The sequence below is a fragment of the Papaver somniferum genome, chromosome 6 (assembly GCF_003573695.1).
Source record: "Papaver somniferum cultivar HN1 chromosome 6, ASM357369v1, whole genome shotgun sequence".
NCBI lineage: Eukaryota > Viridiplantae > Streptophyta > Magnoliopsida > Ranunculales > Papaveraceae > Papaver > Papaver somniferum.
Genome location: NC_039363.1, coordinates 60,359,312 through 60,379,994, shown reverse-complemented (window position 1 = coordinate 60,379,994; position 20,683 = coordinate 60,359,312). Strand labels below are relative to the sequence as shown.

The window sequence follows — 20,683 nt, the reverse complement described above, 5'->3', positions numbered from 1 at the left end:
TGAAGAACAGGAAGAACGGACTGCTCAGAGCAGTCTTATTTCCTGCAGCGTCAACAGCAGCAGCTGTGTGTCGTTGTTTTACTGCATCTCACTGGTATCGTTTCTTCTGGACGAATTTTGTGGGTCACAGAACCACTGTTTTATATTTTTCACTCTTTTAATCATATTTTGAGCATCAAGTATGTATTTTGAGAACATGATTATTATGAGTAGCTAAACCCCAATACTGGGATGATGGAGGAAACCATTCTTTATGCATGAGTAATTTTATTTAATTCTTTTATGACTATTTGCACTATTATGAATGGAATTATGAATTTTATTGATTATTTGTGATTTTGTCTGATGATGTATGCTTAATCCATGAGATTCTTGATGCATCATGCTTATGATTTACATATAATACTTACAAAATCTATTTTTGGCAAAGTAAGAGTCGATATTTGTTATCAAAATAAGCTTTAATTGTGTAGAATTAATAATTGAATCGCATGAGTATAAGAATTGGTGAAATCCTGAGTCCCGGTATCTCTTGATCCTTTGACAATTTTGTATATATTTTTGTTTATAAATCTATTCAAGACCGAGCATCGAATCCGTATTTACCGCAAATCGAATTACTACAACAGAGATTATATCAACGCTCGATTATATTTGGGTTTGGTCTTGGTCCCGGACCAAATATACTCTGGGGTTTAATCGATGGTCTGGATTTAGTCGATACTCCGTTCCACTGTGTCTGGGTTTTTTACTTTAAATTTGGTTATACTCGTCCACTGCAGTTGCTCTTAGTCAACCAACTCATCTAGTAGCCTTAAGTTTCCCATTCATTTCTCTTGCTTTAACGTATATACCAAACAGTCCAAGTAGTGTGTGGAAAGACAGAATTCGGACTATGTCAGGTGGATATCCAAACTAGGGGCCAATATTCAACAATTACTTTTATAGGTTGATATTTGTATACTCCACAATTCTAAAAAGTAATTTTGACAAGATATCAACCTTTAAGATGCGTTACGTACTATAAAAGATATCAACTTTGAGGTTATATGTTGATAAGAATATGGTTGATGCAATATTTCTCTACAGGTAGGAAGTAATATTTAGTAACGGAATTCCCTTAACACCTATTAATATAATCTCTGAAAGTTGAGGGCAAATTCCATAATACAGAAATAACATAAAAGGAGAATACAGTGTTCAGGGAGGCTCTCACATTAGCAGGAGCTATCCATGAATCTACCTATAAATCCAGAAACATATCTTTATTAGCTATATCCTCCCTGCTGCAACATACATCGTAGGCACCCCCTTCAATTGGGCTGGTGTTTGCTTATACCTGTACGATAAAATATAAAGGTAAGAAATACGGTGGTTAATAAGCAATGTTTAGTACCCAAAAACTATCCAGGATCCACCATTAAACAGACAGACACAATCACACAACACAAGACATCTTAACCAGATTAGCACGGCTTTGTCATTCACCTGCTTCTTTTCGGCATTCGATGTTACAGCCGCGATCATCTCCAGCTTATTCTTAAGCTTTTCGAGTTCTTTATCTACAACTCCAGCCTTTCCAATTTTTGTGGCGGAAACGGCAACCGGGAACATCAAAATTAGTAAGACACCAAATGTTTTGGACAAACCCAGGTCCAAAGGAGAATCCATCTAAATTCTTAGTTACACCCTTATTTTGCTGCTGATGTGCTACAACCAACAAATCTAAGTTCTCATCCATCTCAGGTCAAGAAACCCCGCCAACACCAGATATTGAGCTCAAATCATCTTATACCCATAATCATCAACAAGAAAACCATCTGCACCACTTCAGCTTCAATTCCACAATTACCAGAAACTCTATCAAAACAGACAACACCAGATAGCGAGAACAACTCCAGATTCACCTTCATAATGAAATCAATTGGTACCCAACTCACCGAATTATTGGAGCAATTACTTTATTTCATTTCTTCTCAACAAATGAATTTAATTGGTACCCAAATTAAATCAAATCAAATGGATGGGTTTTTAGGTTTTTCAGAACCTTAAGAAATAGTTTTCATAAGTTGCAGACCTATTCAAAACCGATTGATCAAGTTTTTCGAATGAATTGAAAATACAGTAAAAGAATAAACTTATCTTTCGAATGAATTGATTTTGCTGATATTGCAAATCCTCTTCAAGAACCGATGTAGTTGATGTCGATTTTAGGTTTCCATGTTGAATCTTGCTGCAAGTGCTAAATGGTATCCAAATTTAGGTTTTGATGAAGATTGAATCGAGTTTAGGTTAACTTATGTGAATTGACCTTCGCTGATGGACTAAATTGAGGGTACCTAAAGAAATTATTGAAGTTGACAACATGGAAAAGAAGGAGAACAAGATAAAAAAACCAAAATTTCGCTATCAAACCTAATAAATCTGAATCCTCTAATAGTCTAATTAGATATGAATACAAAACTCAGAGAAAGCCTTTTTTGTGAAAAAGAAGATGGGAAGATCGAATTAATGTTACCCTGCTAAAAAAACAAAGTTTTACAAATGCAGTTTATTGGTGGCCGTTGATAATTTTCGAGATGAGCTTCGAAGATTAATTGTGTTTATGACACGTGGTGACTGACTATTCCATATAATCTAACACGTTGATTCTGTCCGGGATTAACACTAGTATACCAGATCAAACACGGAAATAATTACATGTGTACAGAGGGTAAATGGGTAATCAGTACGTCAATGTCTCTCGTCTCATCTGAGGAGACATTGACCAAATTGACCGAGAAATTGACAAAAATAACGGATTTAGATGGAAATATGGATGGAGGCCTAGATTTGTAAACTTGAAAAAAACAGATCTATAATTATCTATGGGATAATATATCAAGCCTACATCTGTTTATAATCCAAAATATTTTTGTCATTCAATAAATTACTACGAAGAGATCAACTACTTGGGAACATCATTTCATATTTTGGTTGTCTCATCGCCTGTCAAGAAACAAATAAATGTATGTCAAAGAATTGATGGAACAGAAACTTCATCAGTAAATAGAATAAGAATACATGGATCCTTATACCTTGATGTACACAATGATCACGAAGAAATTGGAGGTTTTCGTTGTCGATAATTTCTTACTATTTGACCATGACATCCTGCAATTTTGAAACCCAAATAAAAGGTTAATAAGTTCATCATAAAATCAAAAAAAAAAAATTGTACGAAGAATTCGTTTGAAAGTACAAAATGTGGGCATATTATGAATAAAACAGAAAAACAACAAAATTTGCAAGATCAGCATACGTTACTGAACCTGGTTTGGCATTAGTAAACAATTTATAAAGAAAAAAGAGCGTTCATATAACCAAGGTTAAATATATAGAATGTACTTGCAGAACCACCAACAACAGATTCAATTGCTTTGGCTTTGGTGCGGTGGCCCAAACTCCAATAGAGTTGCAATTTCATAACTAGGAATTACTGGTTAATCCATTTCTAGGGAACCTGTTTACTGTGTAGTCCACCCATAAAAATATTTTAACCGCTAGTCCAAAGTCATGATTTTGGACTAAAAATATTATCCGGAGGTCCAATATCTTAATGATTTGATCTTGCCGCACGTGTATATTTTTTCGAAATGGCCAAATTAGCCCGCACTCAACCTTGCATCACTTTATTCAGACATGACCTGTAATATATGTAATTTTCATTTTAATCATTTATATAAAACTAGAAACCAGGAATTCTAATACACAGCTTTCAGAAAAATGAATATCAAAGTAATAAACACTGTTTCACAGATGAATGTAATCAATAGTTTCTCAGTTCCAGTCTCCACATATATATATACAAGGAAACAGTAAATAACAAATTGAGACCAACCAGCAAATCTCAGTTCCAAGAAACTAATATAAAAGAAAGAAAAACACTGAATATAAAAAGGATTTCAACTGTCCATGAATGCATCCATTCAGATCGTAATAGAGCTCTTCTCAACTAGTTATTCTCAGCACCCATGTCATTTTAAGTTAGAGTGGGAGATTTCAGATTTTGCTTCAGGGTCAGCAATGGAGTAGCACCCCAGTAGCAGAACCTACTACTTTATTTGCCCCATTATCTTTTAATTTCAGTTTCTTAAGCTCCTCATCAACAACCTCACCTAGCCAATACTACCCAGAATACCGCAGATTCCCCTCCATCTACGGTGCCTGCATATATCATTTGTGTTGATTATGATTTTGACGAGGCTATAAAAGTAATACAGAAAGAATAAAATGCTAACATTGTGTTAAAACATATGACGATAAAGAGTTGCCTTCATGAAAATTCTGGCTTTGTGAAGTCATTTTTTCTTCTTCTATGAATACTCGAAGTTTGATATGTGAAGTCATTTTTTATCAGAAACCAAAGTAACAATAACACGTTGATATGCACCTAGTATCTGTGTAATTTGTACCCATCAGTACATGAAGATATGTACTGATAAATATGTACTGTCAACATCACATATGTAATCTAGTACCCAACAATACATATGATCAGTAGGATGCGTATGATTTAATTTGCAGTTGAGTTAGCGAAAAAAATACGTACTGGCAGTTGACACTATCAAAAACTATCCGGTTATTCACAGTAGAACCAAATATGTACTGCAATTTTTACCAGTACATATGGATTTTTCTCTCATATCACATGCATAATCAACAAGGGTATTTTATAAGAAAACAAAGTAACAAGAATACATCAACAAATACATGGTGATATGTACTGATGAATATGTACTTCAAAAGTATATGTTCGACTACACTACATATTGATATGTGCTAACGCTTATTCATTTCAACTCATACACTAACCATGTTCATGTTCTTTTCCACAACAAGATAACAGGTCATATTGGTATTACCTGTTATATTGGGTTTAAACAACATGGTTAGTATGTGTTTAAACAACTCATACACTAACCATGTTGCTCTTTTCCACAACAAGATAACATGCTCTTTTCAAGTTGGTATTACTGTTTTATCATAAAGCAAAATAACATGTCATATTGATATGTACTGTTTGCATCATAAAGCAAAATAACAGGTCATATTGATATGTACTGTTTGCATCAATAAGGGTTCAAACAGTACATACCAACATGTACTAGTTCTTATATTCAAGAATAAATGATGTTTTACATACAAATAGATAGTTAATTATATCAATATGTACTATCAAAAACATACATAAATTAGGTTTTTTTACATGGTGCCTATTGTTATGTATCGTTGGGTTTACCTAGTACATATTGATATAATTAGAGTTACATAATGTCTCTAATTATACCAACTACTGCACATAGTGATTTTGCGCAATTTGAGATGTTAAAAGATCAGAGTATGTTTAAAGGAAAAGAAATTTTACTTGATGGCCCCTCTAGATCCATCTGCCAAGCCTTCCCAACTGATCCCAACCATGCAGGCGTATCATGAAGAACCAAGGAACCCTGCACCAAAGCTGGTAACGCAACAAGAATGAACAATGTCAAGATAGTGTGTTTTGGATATCAATATGTATTGGGGGTTTACCTATAGTACATAATAAGCATAAAAAGGTTTACCCAGTACATATTTATTGCAGTGGTCATATATATACCCAGCAATACATGTTGATATGTACTAATTCAAGAACAAATTACATCAATATTACATATATCAACTACAAACTAGGGCTTTTAGCAGTACATATCAGCATGTTCTGTAGGATTATACACAACATATATACAGTACATATGGATATATATTGTAAGATCATACATAAACATGCAGTAGAAGGGGGTAAGCAGTACATATCAAGAATTTAACAGTACACACTGATATGTATGCTAGGAGCATATAGAAAATTGGTATAAAAAATCAACAAAAATAAAACTGAAAACATTACACATATTGGATTGTATTTTTAAAATTATAAGCAACACCTTTTTTGGCAGAAATCCCAAACATTTTGTTATATTCGAGTTTTCAGCATGAGTTTACTGAAACCAATATTATGCCTTGTTGTTGTAGTACAGTAAGTGACCTGGCATGCAATACCAAACATATTGTTAGAACTAAAATGTTGCAACAATTATGTATTGAAAGAAAAATAAAACCACCCACTTTCCGCAATACAGGAAGTTGACACTATCAAAAACCATCCAGTTTTTCACGGTACAACCAAATATGTATTTACCAGTACATATGGATTTTTCTTTCATATCACATGCATAATCAACAAGGGTATTCATAAGAAAAAAAAAGTAACAACAATACATCAACAAGTACATGGAGATATGCACTTCATTTTTCGCAATACAGGCAAATACGTACTGGCAGTTGACACTATCAAAACTATCCAGTTATTCACGCTACAACCAAATATCCATTAGTATTCGACAATACATATTGATATGTACTTGATGCATATGCAATCCAAGTATTCGATAATACATATTGATATACAGCGCTGATGAATTCTACTTGTATTCAACACTACAATACATATTGCTATGTATTGTATTAACACATACTACATATTATTTTTTTGGTATTCAAAGGATACATATTGACATGTATTACATCAACGAATCACTTTTCCCTAAGTACATATGGATATGTTCAAGCATAAACTATGCTAGGATTTTATACAGTACATATCATCAACTAATCACTCCTTGTCTTACTACATATTTATATGTATTCAAGCATGAACTAAGGGTTTAGCAAAAATCTGAAAACTCCTAAATTTATATATCCAAAAATTGAAAAAAATTGTGAAACTTCCAATATTCCACTAGACAAAAACCCCAAATTCATAGCAGTAATGTTGTAACAAAAATTCTCAAAAAAATATGAACCCCAAATTCATATCAATATGTACAGGTTCATTTGGTCAAAGACAAATTGTTAGTACCCAATCATCATAAATCAGTTTTCTCCATCAGTACATATCAATAAGCACAATCAATACATATCAATAAGCTCAAAAACAATTATATTATTTCTTTTGCAAGGTAGCATACATATTGATATGTACCTAATATATATGTACATATTGATATGCACTGATACTTATTCAAAGCATGAATTAGGGGTTACCTAGTACATATTGACATGTACTTTTTTTAGGACATTTTTTATGAAAGAGCGCAATACATACCAATATTTAGGAAAGCATGGAACCATTTAGTACATAAAAAAACATGAAAGCAACATGCACTACATACCAATATTTTTACTGAATGAAAGCATGTAATACATAAAAAAAACAATGTAATACATACTAATATGTATGAAATCTTTTACCTTATGTAATACATGAAAGCATAAAAGCATGTGATACATAAAAAAAAAACATAAACTGTTGTTGGATATATTATGTACTGTTGGTGAATTAGAAGCAGGCTTTTCTTTTTGTTGTTTGAATCATCAACAATTTTTCTTCTACTTTTTGAGCGTGAAGCACTTTCTTCCACAATTACTTCCGTAATTATTTGTTTAATTTTTCGATTGGTAACCATTTTTGGTTTTGATTTTGTTTTTCGATTGGAAACTTTCAATTGAATCTCATGAAGAAGATGCCAGGTTTTGGTTTTGACGAAGATGAAACAGATCTGGTTTGTTTTTTGATTTCGTTTTTCGATTTAGGAGAAGAAGATCTCGATTTTGATTAAAGAAGATGAACTGACCTAGTTTTGATTTTTGTATTCTCTGAAGAATGAAAAACTGTAGATGAAGAAGAATGAAAACTAAAAAAAGGTCGATGAAAACTAGGAGAAACTGAATAACGCGTGTTTTTTCTCTCTGCCTAATCTGTTTGTGACTCTGACACGCGTGTTATTAGGGTTAGCACAATAATTTTACTGTTTTCAAACCTTTTTGGATTAGCGATTAAATTGTTTGTCCCGCTGGACTAGGGATTAAGATGGATCGGGTTTAGTGGACTAAAGAGGAAATGCCTCGATTTCATAATTTACGAGAACAGTCCGGTGACAATGAAGAAAAACCCATGCGGGTTGGTATTGGTTTCCACTACTAGTCTATTACATTACAACTGCTATTAGCTTTATGATATACCCCTCGTTTTTACAATGTGTACAAGATGATTTATAAAGATGATATATCAGGAGTGGTAAGAGCTATTAGTGATCAAAACAAGAGTAGGCACAGAACAAAGCAACATAAAAGGAAGATTGAAATTCTGTTGAGGGATTTCTCTGCTTGCATCTCCTGTCTTCTCACTCTAGGACTACTATTCCCTGCTTGATAGTATGATGGTCTACTACTACCACTACCACTCATAGGGTATTGATACCCATACATATTGGTCGTCTCTGAGTTACCAAATACTCTTGCAAAAACCATATCTCCAAACATTTCAACCACTGGATTAAATGCGTTCATTGTTGTTGTCCCACCGAGGTTAAACATCGGTTGCTGATTAAAATAGGGTTGATCATGACGATGTTGATGTTGTTGCCGTGTCTGTGATTCAATGAGATTTCGTTGATGAAGTTGACGAGGAATAGTTCGTGATGGTGTAGCTGCCGTCAGGGCGTTTGCACCACAAGCTGAAGGTCTGCATGGCATTTGTAATCCAGGAAAAGGTCCTTTCTTATCAGGTTCAACTTCAGATGCAGATGATGGCTGACCACGACCACGTCCATAGAGAGGAACTAGTGAAGACAAGGAGACACTAGCTTTACACACAGGGCACAAGGGTTGATTCTCGGGTTCCTTGGTGGCTGTCTGTAAGTGAAGCCATTTGTAGATACACGGCCAGCAATAAAGATGTCCACAAAGAGTGACAACAGGTTCGTGAGCATTTTCTAAACAAATATTGCAGTCAAAACAAGCATCAACTGAGCTGTCTAAGGGTGTAGTGGTAACTGCATCAGCAGCTGCGGCAGCTGAAACTGATTTCCACTTCGGTGGTTGCATTCCATTTCCATTTGCTTGTTGTGCCATGATTTCGTGAAAGTATTGCTCCATAGCCAAATATTCTCTTGTTTCGGCTGAAAAGTGCAAATCAAAAGAAGAGTAAGAAAAGGAAAGGGAAGAAAGAAAGTTTATAGAGCGGTAATACACGTGTCTTTATCAAATAACAAAATTATTCAAGTCAATGGAATTTACTGTAATCTTAAGCAACTCATGTGAAGTACTAATGGTAATTACTCAAAGGTTTAGCTGTTATTAGGTAACTTAGTAGTTAAACAAATCACTAGCTTGTGGACCGCTATATCTACCATGGGTATCCAACTATACTCAAGGATGCATAAAAGTGGAAGTGATATTCCTAACGTGTGGAGCCATTCGAATACAAACGAATCCAAGATGTCCTTTTGTGGTTTGGAAAAGATGATCATGAGACCAGTGACTCATATATTAAGTCTAAAGGGAGTGATAAAAGATAATTTTGATTGGACAACTGTTTTCCTTTTTCCAAATATTCACTATGCTTCATACTACATTAATAACACAGTTAATCTAATCTAGCAGAAGAAGACATCTATAGAAGTAATATACAAATACTAAATCCCCATCAAGCTATAAGTGCTGATATTAATTATTATTATCATAATCGTACTTCCTTATCCCTTATTAAGGAACTAGAATACACGAACACAAATTTGATATACTTACGCCCCCTCTAGCAAAATATCAATTTTTTTTGAAAGAGCAAAGTATCAAGTTGGCAGCTTAATTTAATCAATCTAGTCAATTGGCAAGTTTATAAACGCAACTGGCACTCAATGTATATCAAATAATCATCTAAAGGCACATACAAAAAGAAAAATAGCATCTAACAAACAGAAATATTCTAAAAAAGAATCAAGATTGTGGTGTTAGTAAGTCACAAGACTCTCAACTTCTTACACCAAATGAAAAAGAAAGAAGAGGTACAATTATCTTAGTACTTTAAAATATGAAACAAACTCCTCTCTACCTCTCAGCTAAGTATTTCACTGCTCAAGGTAGATGATGACCAGATCTAAAGCTTATAGAGATCAGTCAATTGTTGATCTAATAGTAACAGTTTTTAAGTTGGTCCATTTCATCATTGTTGTTTGAGCATACCCCCCAGTTTTTGAATAAAATCTAACGATGTAAATAAGATAGTCTTCACTTGTGCCTGCCTGGCAAAACATTATTCATTCAAAATGGTACAGACAAAATTCTATTTAGATGCTGACCTTACAGGCTTAGACTGAATATTTTCCTTAGTTGAAAACAAGTGAAGTTAAATGGTCGGCACATTAAGTCTTGAGATTGAAAAGGAGATGAGGGGTAATAATAGTTGGGGACCAGCATAAACCTACTGGAACCTATGATATGCAACTTAAGTGTGATAGAAGAGAAAACCAAAATGTGTTAAAGTTAGTGAACTAATTATGGAAACATAAGTTTGGAATTGGGAAACAACCAAACCTACTAAAAGAAAAAAAAGTGTAAAGTGTGAATTAATAATACCAAGGCAGAGGTGATTGCAGAAGAATCCAAACGAAGTAAAAGGAACGGTAAGATGTTCACAATCCAACAATGACCATAAAGAGAATTTTGTCAACAAAAGGTGCCTATACAGGCACAATCATTAGTAGTAAGTGAGAAACTTCACAAACTCTATCACAAAGAAGAAGAACTAAGAAGTAGACAACTTGTGTATTATAAGCACAACGATACCCAATCCCAAAACCTATAAGAAGTAGACAAGTTTAACTTTAGAAATAGAACCCAATGATTGTTTATTCTTCTTCTTACTTTCTCCAAGAGTGTACGGTGATTAAGCTAAATTATAACTTTCAATTTTTCATGTTTCAGCAGAGTGACACCTAAAGTTGGGAGGAGAGTAAGAATGCATTCAGGGAAGGGAGAAACAAAATATGTTATTCTCCTCTCTCAGTGGGGCATCACATTCACCGTTCTCCCTTCACCCATAATGCTTCACAAATTCCTCAAATTTTAGGAGGGGGAAATAACAACACTCTTTATATATCCAATTGTCAAAAATTCTAAATTGTCTATGATGCAACCCAGGATCACAGAGAAAAGCTAGGATCTTGAAGACTTTAATCGTTGAGATCATTCCATCTACGAACGTTTTCATGAGACAGAAGTGCCCATGAAGCATAAACTTACTTATCTGAATCTATTTAACAACTTAAGGCTAACATGCAACAATGTCCCACCAACCTAATGGTCGTAACCCACTGGGTGGAGGAATGCAACTAATGCCTACCGAATAAACGGACATTGGAACCCACCTCTTAAATCCTTCTAGTAGTCTGTCTTGGCCTAGCCATCGCATCACTGGGAGATGCTTAAAAGATTTCAGTTTTAATGCTTTCCGTGTTATTATATTTTATAAATTATGTGCACACCCAGACAGGTTTTTCTGGTCATATGCTAGCATCAGATCAGTGTTTATGAATATTGCATTTTTACGACTTTGTCTCGCACATAACAAATTTCAATAGAACAAATAGAGATGGATCACAAGTGAACTAAACAGTCAAGATAAGACGTGCTTTATTTTGCAAACATATTTCCTGAAGTGTGGTTTACTCGTTAAGTAGGTGTTCTAATCTTACACACGTTTAGAACTGTAAAAAGTTCATGGCCACTATCATCTTCAACTAAAACTAAAAATAAAGAATTTACTAAAAATGTATCTTCTTATTTTCTTCTACTAAGAAGTGGGTCGGTTGTGAAGATAGCAATTAGTTTTGTTACTTTACTAGTTAGATAATGACATTTCTCAAGATTCAACTTTTCAATCTTTTCAGAATTTAAAACTTCTGAAATTTCAAATATCAAAAGGAAAGATGAGATTAAATTATTAAAAAAATTATAAGTGTTCCAACATATGTTAAGGTTAAAACTGTTACTTATGTCCTTAACAAGAACTACTCTAGCAAATGAATCACATAACATCTAAAATTCACGGAATCAAATCAATATTACACTATCTGAATCCTCTCGTTATCTATTTACTCGCAGAATAGTTATACCATTATATTAATTAGACTAAGTGGAAAGAACAATATGAAAACAAATGAAGGACAAGCGTAATTCTGAACAAGCTCACAGGATTGGATTTGAGAAAAGTTTGCCACCGAAGAATCTAGATGATCTGTAGCTTATGATCCCAATGCTGATTCATGTTTTAGAAAATGACAAGTCTAGGCAATATGCAGCCTTCACCTCACAACTTGAGACTGAAATGTTGTTTTTTCATCCAACACACTCTAGGATACAAATTCCTAGAAACATGGGCAGTCTGGTTAAAAAAGAAAATGCGTCTGAATAAAGTTTCACAGACAATCTAATGCTCAAAAATCCTATAAACTACTTATTGTTTTCAGTTTTTGTATACACAACTCATTCCCGTAAAAACATTTCTAAATAAAATTGCCTAGGAAGTTCTTTATTCTTTATGAAGATTAATTATATTTAATAAAATAAAAAAAAATGTTGAATTATTTTAAAACAAATGGCTTCTGTGTTCAGTCAGAGCCAATAATTATTAGGATCAGGACAAAAACGGCAAGGTCTCATAAACGTCACTAGAGATAAGTTTTTAGCAAAACAAATATTGTTAAACTCTGATCGAAGATGTCGTCATAGTGGATGAGATAGTTTGCCCTAAATATATGTCTCCAAGAGAAAAAAATACTGTTGATACCGTTCTTATTACGATGACTTGAGAAGGTGTGGACGGAAAACTGACAACGATTGAGAAATTGAGACGGATATCTTCCTAAGAGTTATCTATTCAGATTTTACTGAGTTCTGATTCAAATATCAGATTGAGATTCTTCCCGATATTACAATTTTTAAAAATAAAAGAAGAAGATGGAATTGACATTGAATTTTTTGATGACAAGGGTATATTATTGAGAATCCAAACAGACGAATCCAACTCAGAAAGGAATAGAAGCTTCCGGGGTTTAAAATAGTCCATGAGGAAAATGACAGATATAGCTCCAACTATATCCCCTAAAGTAGAGCCAAGGAACAGATAGAGATCCAGAAATACGGAGACCATTCAAGTCTTCTATTGCAAAGACTATTGTGATTGATATATCATTGATTTTAAGGCCAATCACAAGCATCTAATCAATAACAGAAACATCCATTTGTTCTCAATAGCTAGCAATGAAATTCAGACATTTCAACAACAAGAAACATCGTCATAAACCATAAAAATCACAAATGAAGAATTGAATTATGCATGGAAATAACAAAAGATAAACGACATTCTCCACCAATAACAGGCAGACACAATACAAATTTCAACGAACACAGGTAAATTTCAATACGAAAAATAGTGATTACTATTCCTAACCTTTGAGTTGAAGAGGTCTTCTGCTGCTTCGATCGATTCGGATTCGTTCGATTGATATAAAAAGAGACTGAAATCAAAACTTCAATTGAGGATCAATAACAGAATCAAAAGATAAAGTGGTACAAGGAAATGAAGAAGGAGAAGTGGAAATGAAGATTTTGAAGCGGGAGAAATGTGTTGAGGAAGAAAAGATCTTCAACTTGTGTGTATATATAGAAAAAAATAAGATAATGTAAAAAAAAAAGTCGGTGTAACTGTAAAAGTTTAAAGAAACGTCTTTTGGTTTCACTCAAGGTGTGAAAATTCTCTCTCTATAGCAACTGGCCCGCGTAAACCACGCACTGATAAGGTATGGCGCGTGCTAGCTGACGGCTTCTTCTAGGGTCGTTTTAAAACTAAGAAATTTTGCAAAGGAGATCGTTTTTTTTTTCTTTTTTTGAAGCAAAGGAGATCGGTTGATGATGCTAGCCTAGCTGGATTTCACTATCAATTAGACTGTTATCCATGACATACACCACAGTGTGTGATCGTTAAAACTTGTAAATCGTTTACAAGGTTGCTTCTCAATCTAATCAATGATCCTCAATTGAACTAATTCCTAACTAGTATTAAAAGACCTTGCATATATTGCACAATTTTAATTGTTTTGAAAACGATGGATCATGAAAAGAAAGTGGTTTGCATAAAAGAAAAGTGTGAAATAAGAAGAAAACTTGTATCTGAAATTAATTTAGAAAAAAAAATAGAGGCCACAATGTGGTGCTATGTCAATTCTAATAAATATGCGTTTATTTTTAAGCAGTTGCAGTTTTATGTTAAAACATATATTTGGATCGATAAAGTTCTTTTATTTTAATCGATTGTTAGACACATATTTGCCTCTCAGTGTAATGATAATTATGTTATCCCTGTCATGACATAAAACAATTTCGGACGTTCATGTACAGATACATTGGATTTCGTTTTTCCTTTATCATCTGGCAACTATTGATCCAGTCTTCATCCAGAGGTGTTAAATTATAGGACGAGCTATTAGATGAATTTTGAAATAATTGTAATTATTATGATAAAATTATCTAAATTAATTTCAGATTTTCAATGGATTTTATTTTAAGTTTCACGACCTTTTTGAAATGATCTTATACTCATATAAAAAAGAAGAGGTATTTTGATTGGTCACAAAAGGACAAAATAGTTTGGTGTAACTTTTGAATATCAACTACCACTTCACATAGTGGGAGTGGGTGGTCTTGGCTTACGATCCTTGGAAGAGTTAAATAAGGCTTTGGTAACAATTGACTTGGAGGTTTTACAGAACCAAGAGGCTCTGTGGTGCGGAATCTTGAAGGCTAAATACTTGAGGGATATTTCATTTTGGGCAGCTACGATGCCACCGAAGTGCACATCCACTTGGGCAGCAATGCTAGGTGCTAGACCTCAATTAAAGGAAGGGTGTATGTGGCTTATTGGGAAAGGCAACAAGGTCAGCATTTGGAATGATTAGTGGATTTCTTGCTTACCTGGTTTCACTCTACGATGCGTTGCTTAATGCTCTCAATGTCCGGTTGGTTGGGGATTTGATGAACAGTGATGGTACATCCTGGAACTAAGAGTTGATTGTGCAGGTTTTTGAGCCATATGAAGCTGAGCAGATTCTTCAAATATATATTAATAGAGTGGAGGAAGATAAATTAATCTAGTCTCTTACTTCACACCATGATTTTACTGCTCAATCTTTTCAGAAAGTTCTCCATGAAAACTAGGGAGAGTCTTCTATGTTTAAATATGATTCTTTTCCGTGGAAAAATTTTTGGGTTGTGAAGAAACTGGCTCCTATAATACTAAATTTTTCTTGGAGGGTGGTGCATGAAGGACTTGGAGTTTCAAGTAAAGTTCGTAGATTTATCGAAGGGGTACCAACTGAATGTTTACTATGTGACAACCGTACGGAATATGTCTCTCATCTTTTTCTTCAGTAACGTGTTACTCAAGTTATTCTATTTGCTTGTCCTCTTAGCTTGAGACTGCAAGATAACTCGTTTGGCAGTGTGAAAGATTTGTTGGCTTCTTGGTTACTGGTGCAAGATATAACTACACATTCAACCTTGGAGTGTATATGTTATGGGCCATATGGAGAGGAAGAAATGCACTGGTGTTTGAGAGAGAACCTATCAATTTTCAATCTGTTTTAGCGCATGAAATGTATTGGTTCAATACATTGTATTTTTTTGAGGAAGAGCCTGATGGTCACGTCACGATACCACCTCAGATATTAACTCATGCCATTAGGATTCAGCTTAATGGTGTCCGCCTCCTGCTGATGCGATAAAACTTAATGTGGATGCATCCTGGCAGAGAATTGGATCTTCTTGTGGTGTTGTAGCTAGAAATCATGCTGGTAAGTTTATTTTTGCAGAAACTGACATAGCGGATAACATGAGCCCAATGCTAGCAGAAGCTTCGGGCGCCTTGTTAGTTATCACACTTGTTGTTGAGATGAAGTTCAACAGAATTATTATTGACGGGGCCGCCCAGATTGTGATTCTAGCCTTAAATGATGCTCTTCATAAGGTCCCTTGGAGACTACTTTGGTATATTAACCAGATCAAACAGATGGCTTGCAAGCCTGATCAGGTGGTCTTCACTAATGTTCCTCGAGAGGCAAATGAAGTTGCTCATCTGCTCGCTACCTATGCTGTTAAGCATGATATTCACCAATGGTGGATAACTTCCCAACCTCCCTGCATTTCTTCCCATCTTATTTTTGTAGAAGATGTAACCTTTTCTAGTTAATTTTTTTGTTTTGCTTTGTTGTTGGATGTTTCTTCTGCAGCCTGTGATTTAAAAAAAAAAAACACTTCGTATATATTCAAGGGTGAAAATGTACATTAAAACTTTATTTACATATTCAAAAATTCATAGAAATGCCATTATTTAAAAAATGTATCAAATATATCTTCCGAAATACACACCAGATTTTTGTAAAATTAACCAAATTAGGTGTTGTTAAAAGAGTAAAATTCAACCATGTGCATCCCACATGTGGTTTGATTAGTACTAATAAAGAAAATTATCCAAAAAAAAATTAACTCTGTGATTATGTGAAGCAGGGGTTGTTTATCAATTTCATTATATTAAGAATAAGTGGCTAGGTAAGAAAGGGCAGTTCATCCACATGGACTGATCAAATAATTTGAAGTTAGCCTCTTTTTCAAAGAAAAAAAAAATACAAAAATATCTACCAGATAAGATTTTAACAACAATGGCGTGTAAGGGCTTATACCTGCTTGATGCCTAGTTTTGCATTCAAGACGCAATGGCGAAACAAGTTAAAAATGGATCAAAAACAACATGGTAAAAGGAAAATCTGAGAGTTTCAACAAGAATTAGAAGGCTTCCTCTTTATAGAAAAAAAAAATTATATAGAAAAAGAGGTTTCCTTCGTGTTATAGATAAGAATGGCCCATATTGTCCATAATTTCTATAAATCATTACATATTGATCTCAATTCTGAAGATTCAAATAAGTTAAAATTGCCTATAAAGCATATCATGTCCAGGCATGTTTGATTGAGAACTTGTTATAAAGAACTGGTACATTGGCCGCCCAAAATATATTTGATATCATTACTAAAACAAAATATTGAACTAAAAAATTAATGTCGAATTTAGTGTTGTTGCAAAATCCACCACTGATCTTATATCTTTGTTGTCTTTCCTTAGCATACTTTTTCCGAATCACTTCTAAAAGTGATTTTGTGTACGCTCCACTCTGTGTCCCATTTGAAAGATGCTTTAGATAGCTTCTTCAATCTCTAGTTGCTCTCTGGTTGTTGTAGTGGAATACAATCCTTTAGCTTCTTTGGTATGTCATGTATAATCACACAAAGTCAGCCCAATATTTGACTTAGCATCGCAATTCATCATTGTCAGAGCAATGTGAATCCATTTGTCATGTTTTCCCTTCTGTCTGTTGAGTAGTCACTTTCAGAGTTTTATCATTTTGAGGATTACGAAAAAGAAATTGCGTTATGTTGTACTCGGGATTGTTCATTGTCGTGTATTTATTCATATATTTACAATTTTGTTAACCATGATTACACTATTTTGGATTTCTTTTTTAACAGTTATTTTGTATCTTGCATTCCAAATATGCAAAATAGTGACACTACATAACACCTGCCAGTCTATTCCATAACCCCCTCTACCCGGATTTTCAAAACATTATTCAACAATTCTTGAAAGGTATTTGTGCCATTACATATAAACTGCATGTCAAAATTAAGTGCATCCACACTTGTACAACAAAATTATATTTCAGAAATAAATAGGTTAACATTTCTTGACCGTTGTTACACAAGTTGCAGGTTGTGTTTATGTTTGGGATTACAACTGCGATTCTCATAGTGTTAGAAAGTACCGAGTGCATTGCATTCCAAATGAAATTCTAAAGAGAAGGTATAATGTTCATTCTCAAAATGTTGTTCCAATTTTGGTTTGTGTTACTTGTTGAGTTGATATGATTATATGGGGATTTTACTGTGAAGATGCATGTGCTATTAAGGTTCCAACGTGGGGCGTCTTCTCTATCCACAATTGGAATTATTATTTCCTTAATCTTTTCGACTAAGCAATTATCAATGTACTTTTTAACATATCAATATCCCACTCTTTCGTTGGAGTGATAAGATCACTCACTATTATTAGATTTTCAGTTACTAATTTGGGTTCTAATATGGAGGTTTGGTGTCTGGAACCCAAAAATCCTCCTATACATCTATATTTGTGCCATTACCTAACTTCTAAAAGCAGTATTTTTTTTTCTTTTGAATACCAGTTAGCAATCCTTTCCAAATCCAGTTATCCCTTATATTAAGGACGATGTTTATGTGAAGAATATCATTGTTAGGATAGTATTTTTATTTCAGAATACTAGCACAAAGTGAATCAGGTTGTTCTTTCAACCGCCATCCCATTTTAGCAATCATATCTAAGTGGAAATGTTTAACATTTTTTATCCCCGGTCCCCCTTCATCAAGGGATTTAGATAATAGTCTCAGTTTTTAAGATATACCTATTTCTTACCTTGATCATTTAGACCTTTTTCAATTTTCCCCACCAAAAATCTCATTGAAGTTTTGTTAAGTTAGTACATATTTTTACCAGAATCTTAAAACAGTTCATTTGATAGATATATAACGACGTAGTTACACTCTTTATCATCATTGTTTTAACAACATTATTCAGATTAGAACTGTTCCAACTCAGTAATATATTTTCATCTTTTCAATCAATGGTTCAAAACAAGTGATCGTAGATTTATTAGTAAAAAGTGGTGAGCCTAAGTATTTATCACTCCCAAGATTTGTTTTACCATTTTTCTAATACTTGTATCTTTATCGGACTGAAAAAAACTCAGTTATTTAGGTTTATTAGTTTTCCCGAAGCCAAACCAAAATATTTAAACATTTTAACTAAATTATGACAAGTTTTCTCAGCGACCTCACAAAATAGTAAGCAATCGTCATCACGCAGTAAATGGTTGATCGAGGTGTTTTGTGAACAATTTTGATGCTTTTCATTAAGGCAGAGTTATCAGCATGCGTATTTGTTTTGGAAAAAGCCACCATATAAAATAAAAACAAGTGTGGGAGATACGATCTCCCTATCTCAGGCCCCTAGTATAGGCTTAAATTATTTTGTGGCAGACCCACTGATATGAACTGATAAAGTAGTTATTAAGATGCATTGGTGAACCAGCTGACTTCACTTCTCGTTGAAACCAAATTTAGACATTGTTTTCACCAAGAAGGTCCATTTGACTATATCGAGTGCCTTGTACATATCAATTTTTAAACCTATAAAGGTTTTTCTTGATTTGGAGTTTTTCATATTATGAATAACTTCATGCGCTATAGTTATATTTTAAAGAATTTGCCTTCCAGGAATTAAGGAAGATTGGTACCGCGAATTCATTTTATCAAGCAACTTTTTCGTTCTCCCTTCCATGAGTTTAGAAATTATTTTATAAGTAGTGTCAACCAAAGCTATAGGTCCAGACTCCGACGGAGTGGTAGGGTTTAGAGATTCAGAAATTAAAGAGATAAAAGAGGCATTCACCTCCTTATAAATGTTCCTAAAAATGAAGAAAGGTTAGATCATTTTGAATTGGTCAGGCCCTACGATGTCCTAATGTTGTTGAAAAATATTAGGCGGGATGTCATCTAAGCCTAGACTTTTGTCAGGTTCCATCGAAAAGAGAACTCGTTTTATTTCAGTCTCCATAGAAGTACTACATATAATATCATTATCACTCTGGTATATACAAATAGGAATTAGGCTTATCATATTTTGGTCTATCGAGTTTTACAGTTGTAGCTATTTGATAAAAATGTTTTATTATTCATTAAACAATATCAGTTATTTTAATTAACCACTCGTTGTTTTCAGACTTAAGAGTTTCAATTCTGTTTATTCGAAACCTTTGTTTAGCCTTACTACGAAAACATTTCGTGTTTCTATCTCATAGAGCTATGTTTTTATCTCTACTTCTATCTTTCCAAAAATTTTCTTTTTATGACATACCACGTTGCTAAATCCTTTTTAAGTTTGCATAAATCAATAGATTTGTTAGAATAGCTAGTCCTTTTGTTAGTTTTACATAATTCCTTCCTAGTATTCCTTAATATTACTATGAATGTTTCTGAAATTATTTTTGTTCCAAAGCTTTAGAATATATTAAATAGTAGAAAGATTTTTGTTTATTTTCCAATCGGCAATGGATTGGATGCTTATTCAAATAGTCCTATATGGGTTATTAGTAATATAAAATTGTTGGTTTCTTTGGTGAAAGAAAAAAAAATATATGTTTATTTTATGTGTCGGTGAACCCTGCACTTGAAGATTCCAATTCTACTAAATAATAGGTTATAGTCCTCATGTTTTATCCACTCCCCTAAGTATCTAAAGGGAGTTTCCTTTCATTCCAGTGGTTATATGTGTTTAATCTAATTGGTACATGTTCAGAGGTCAGGGGTACCAGATATTTTATACTTGAATTTGGGAATTTCTTATTCCACTTAGAGTTTACTAAATCCTTATCAAGTCTCTACTATATATCTTTCATACTAACTCTGTGATTGTTCCAAAGTATTCGTATCAAAAAATCCCTGGTCTATCAAGTCACATTTGTTTATAAGATTATTAAATATTCTAGCCTCATTTCCACTTTTTTTAAAGGGAAAGTTGCTATTTTTTTCTTTTTTATAGAGAACTACACTCAAGTTTCCAATAACTATCCAGGGAGTTGTCCTAT

General features: G+C 33.7%; 1 protein-coding gene and 1 long non-coding RNA gene across 2 annotated transcripts; both read right to left on the bottom strand.

The window, feature by feature from the left end:
• Positions 1 to 1,019: 1,019 nt before the first annotated feature.
• Positions 1,020 to 2,477, bottom strand: LOC113285700. Its single transcript, XR_003328872.1, has 2 exons — positions 1,489 to 2,477; positions 1,020 to 1,339 (listed from the first exon to the last, which is right to left on the bottom strand). It is a non-coding gene; the product is annotated as an uncharacterized LOC113285700 (long non-coding RNA).
• Positions 2,478 to 8,013: 5,536 nt separating this feature from the next.
• Positions 8,014 to 13,602, bottom strand: LOC113287711 (E3 ubiquitin-protein ligase RMA1H1-like). Its single transcript, XM_026536530.1, has 2 exons — positions 13,370 to 13,602; positions 8,014 to 9,038 (listed from the first exon to the last, which is right to left on the bottom strand). The coding sequence occupies exon 2, from the start codon at positions 9,013 to 9,015 to the stop codon at positions 8,173 to 8,175; it is 843 nt and encodes a 280-aa protein (XP_026392315.1). The 5' UTR covers positions 9,016 to 9,038; positions 13,370 to 13,602; the 3' UTR covers positions 8,014 to 8,172.
• Between the last annotated feature and the right edge of the window lie 7,081 nt (positions 13,603 to 20,683).

Excerpts from the sequence above, each read along its gene's own strand:
- LOC113287711 (XM_026536530.1), bottom strand. The coding sequence starts at position 9,015 with ATGGAGCAATACTTTCACGAAATCATGGCACAACAAGCAAATGGAAAT.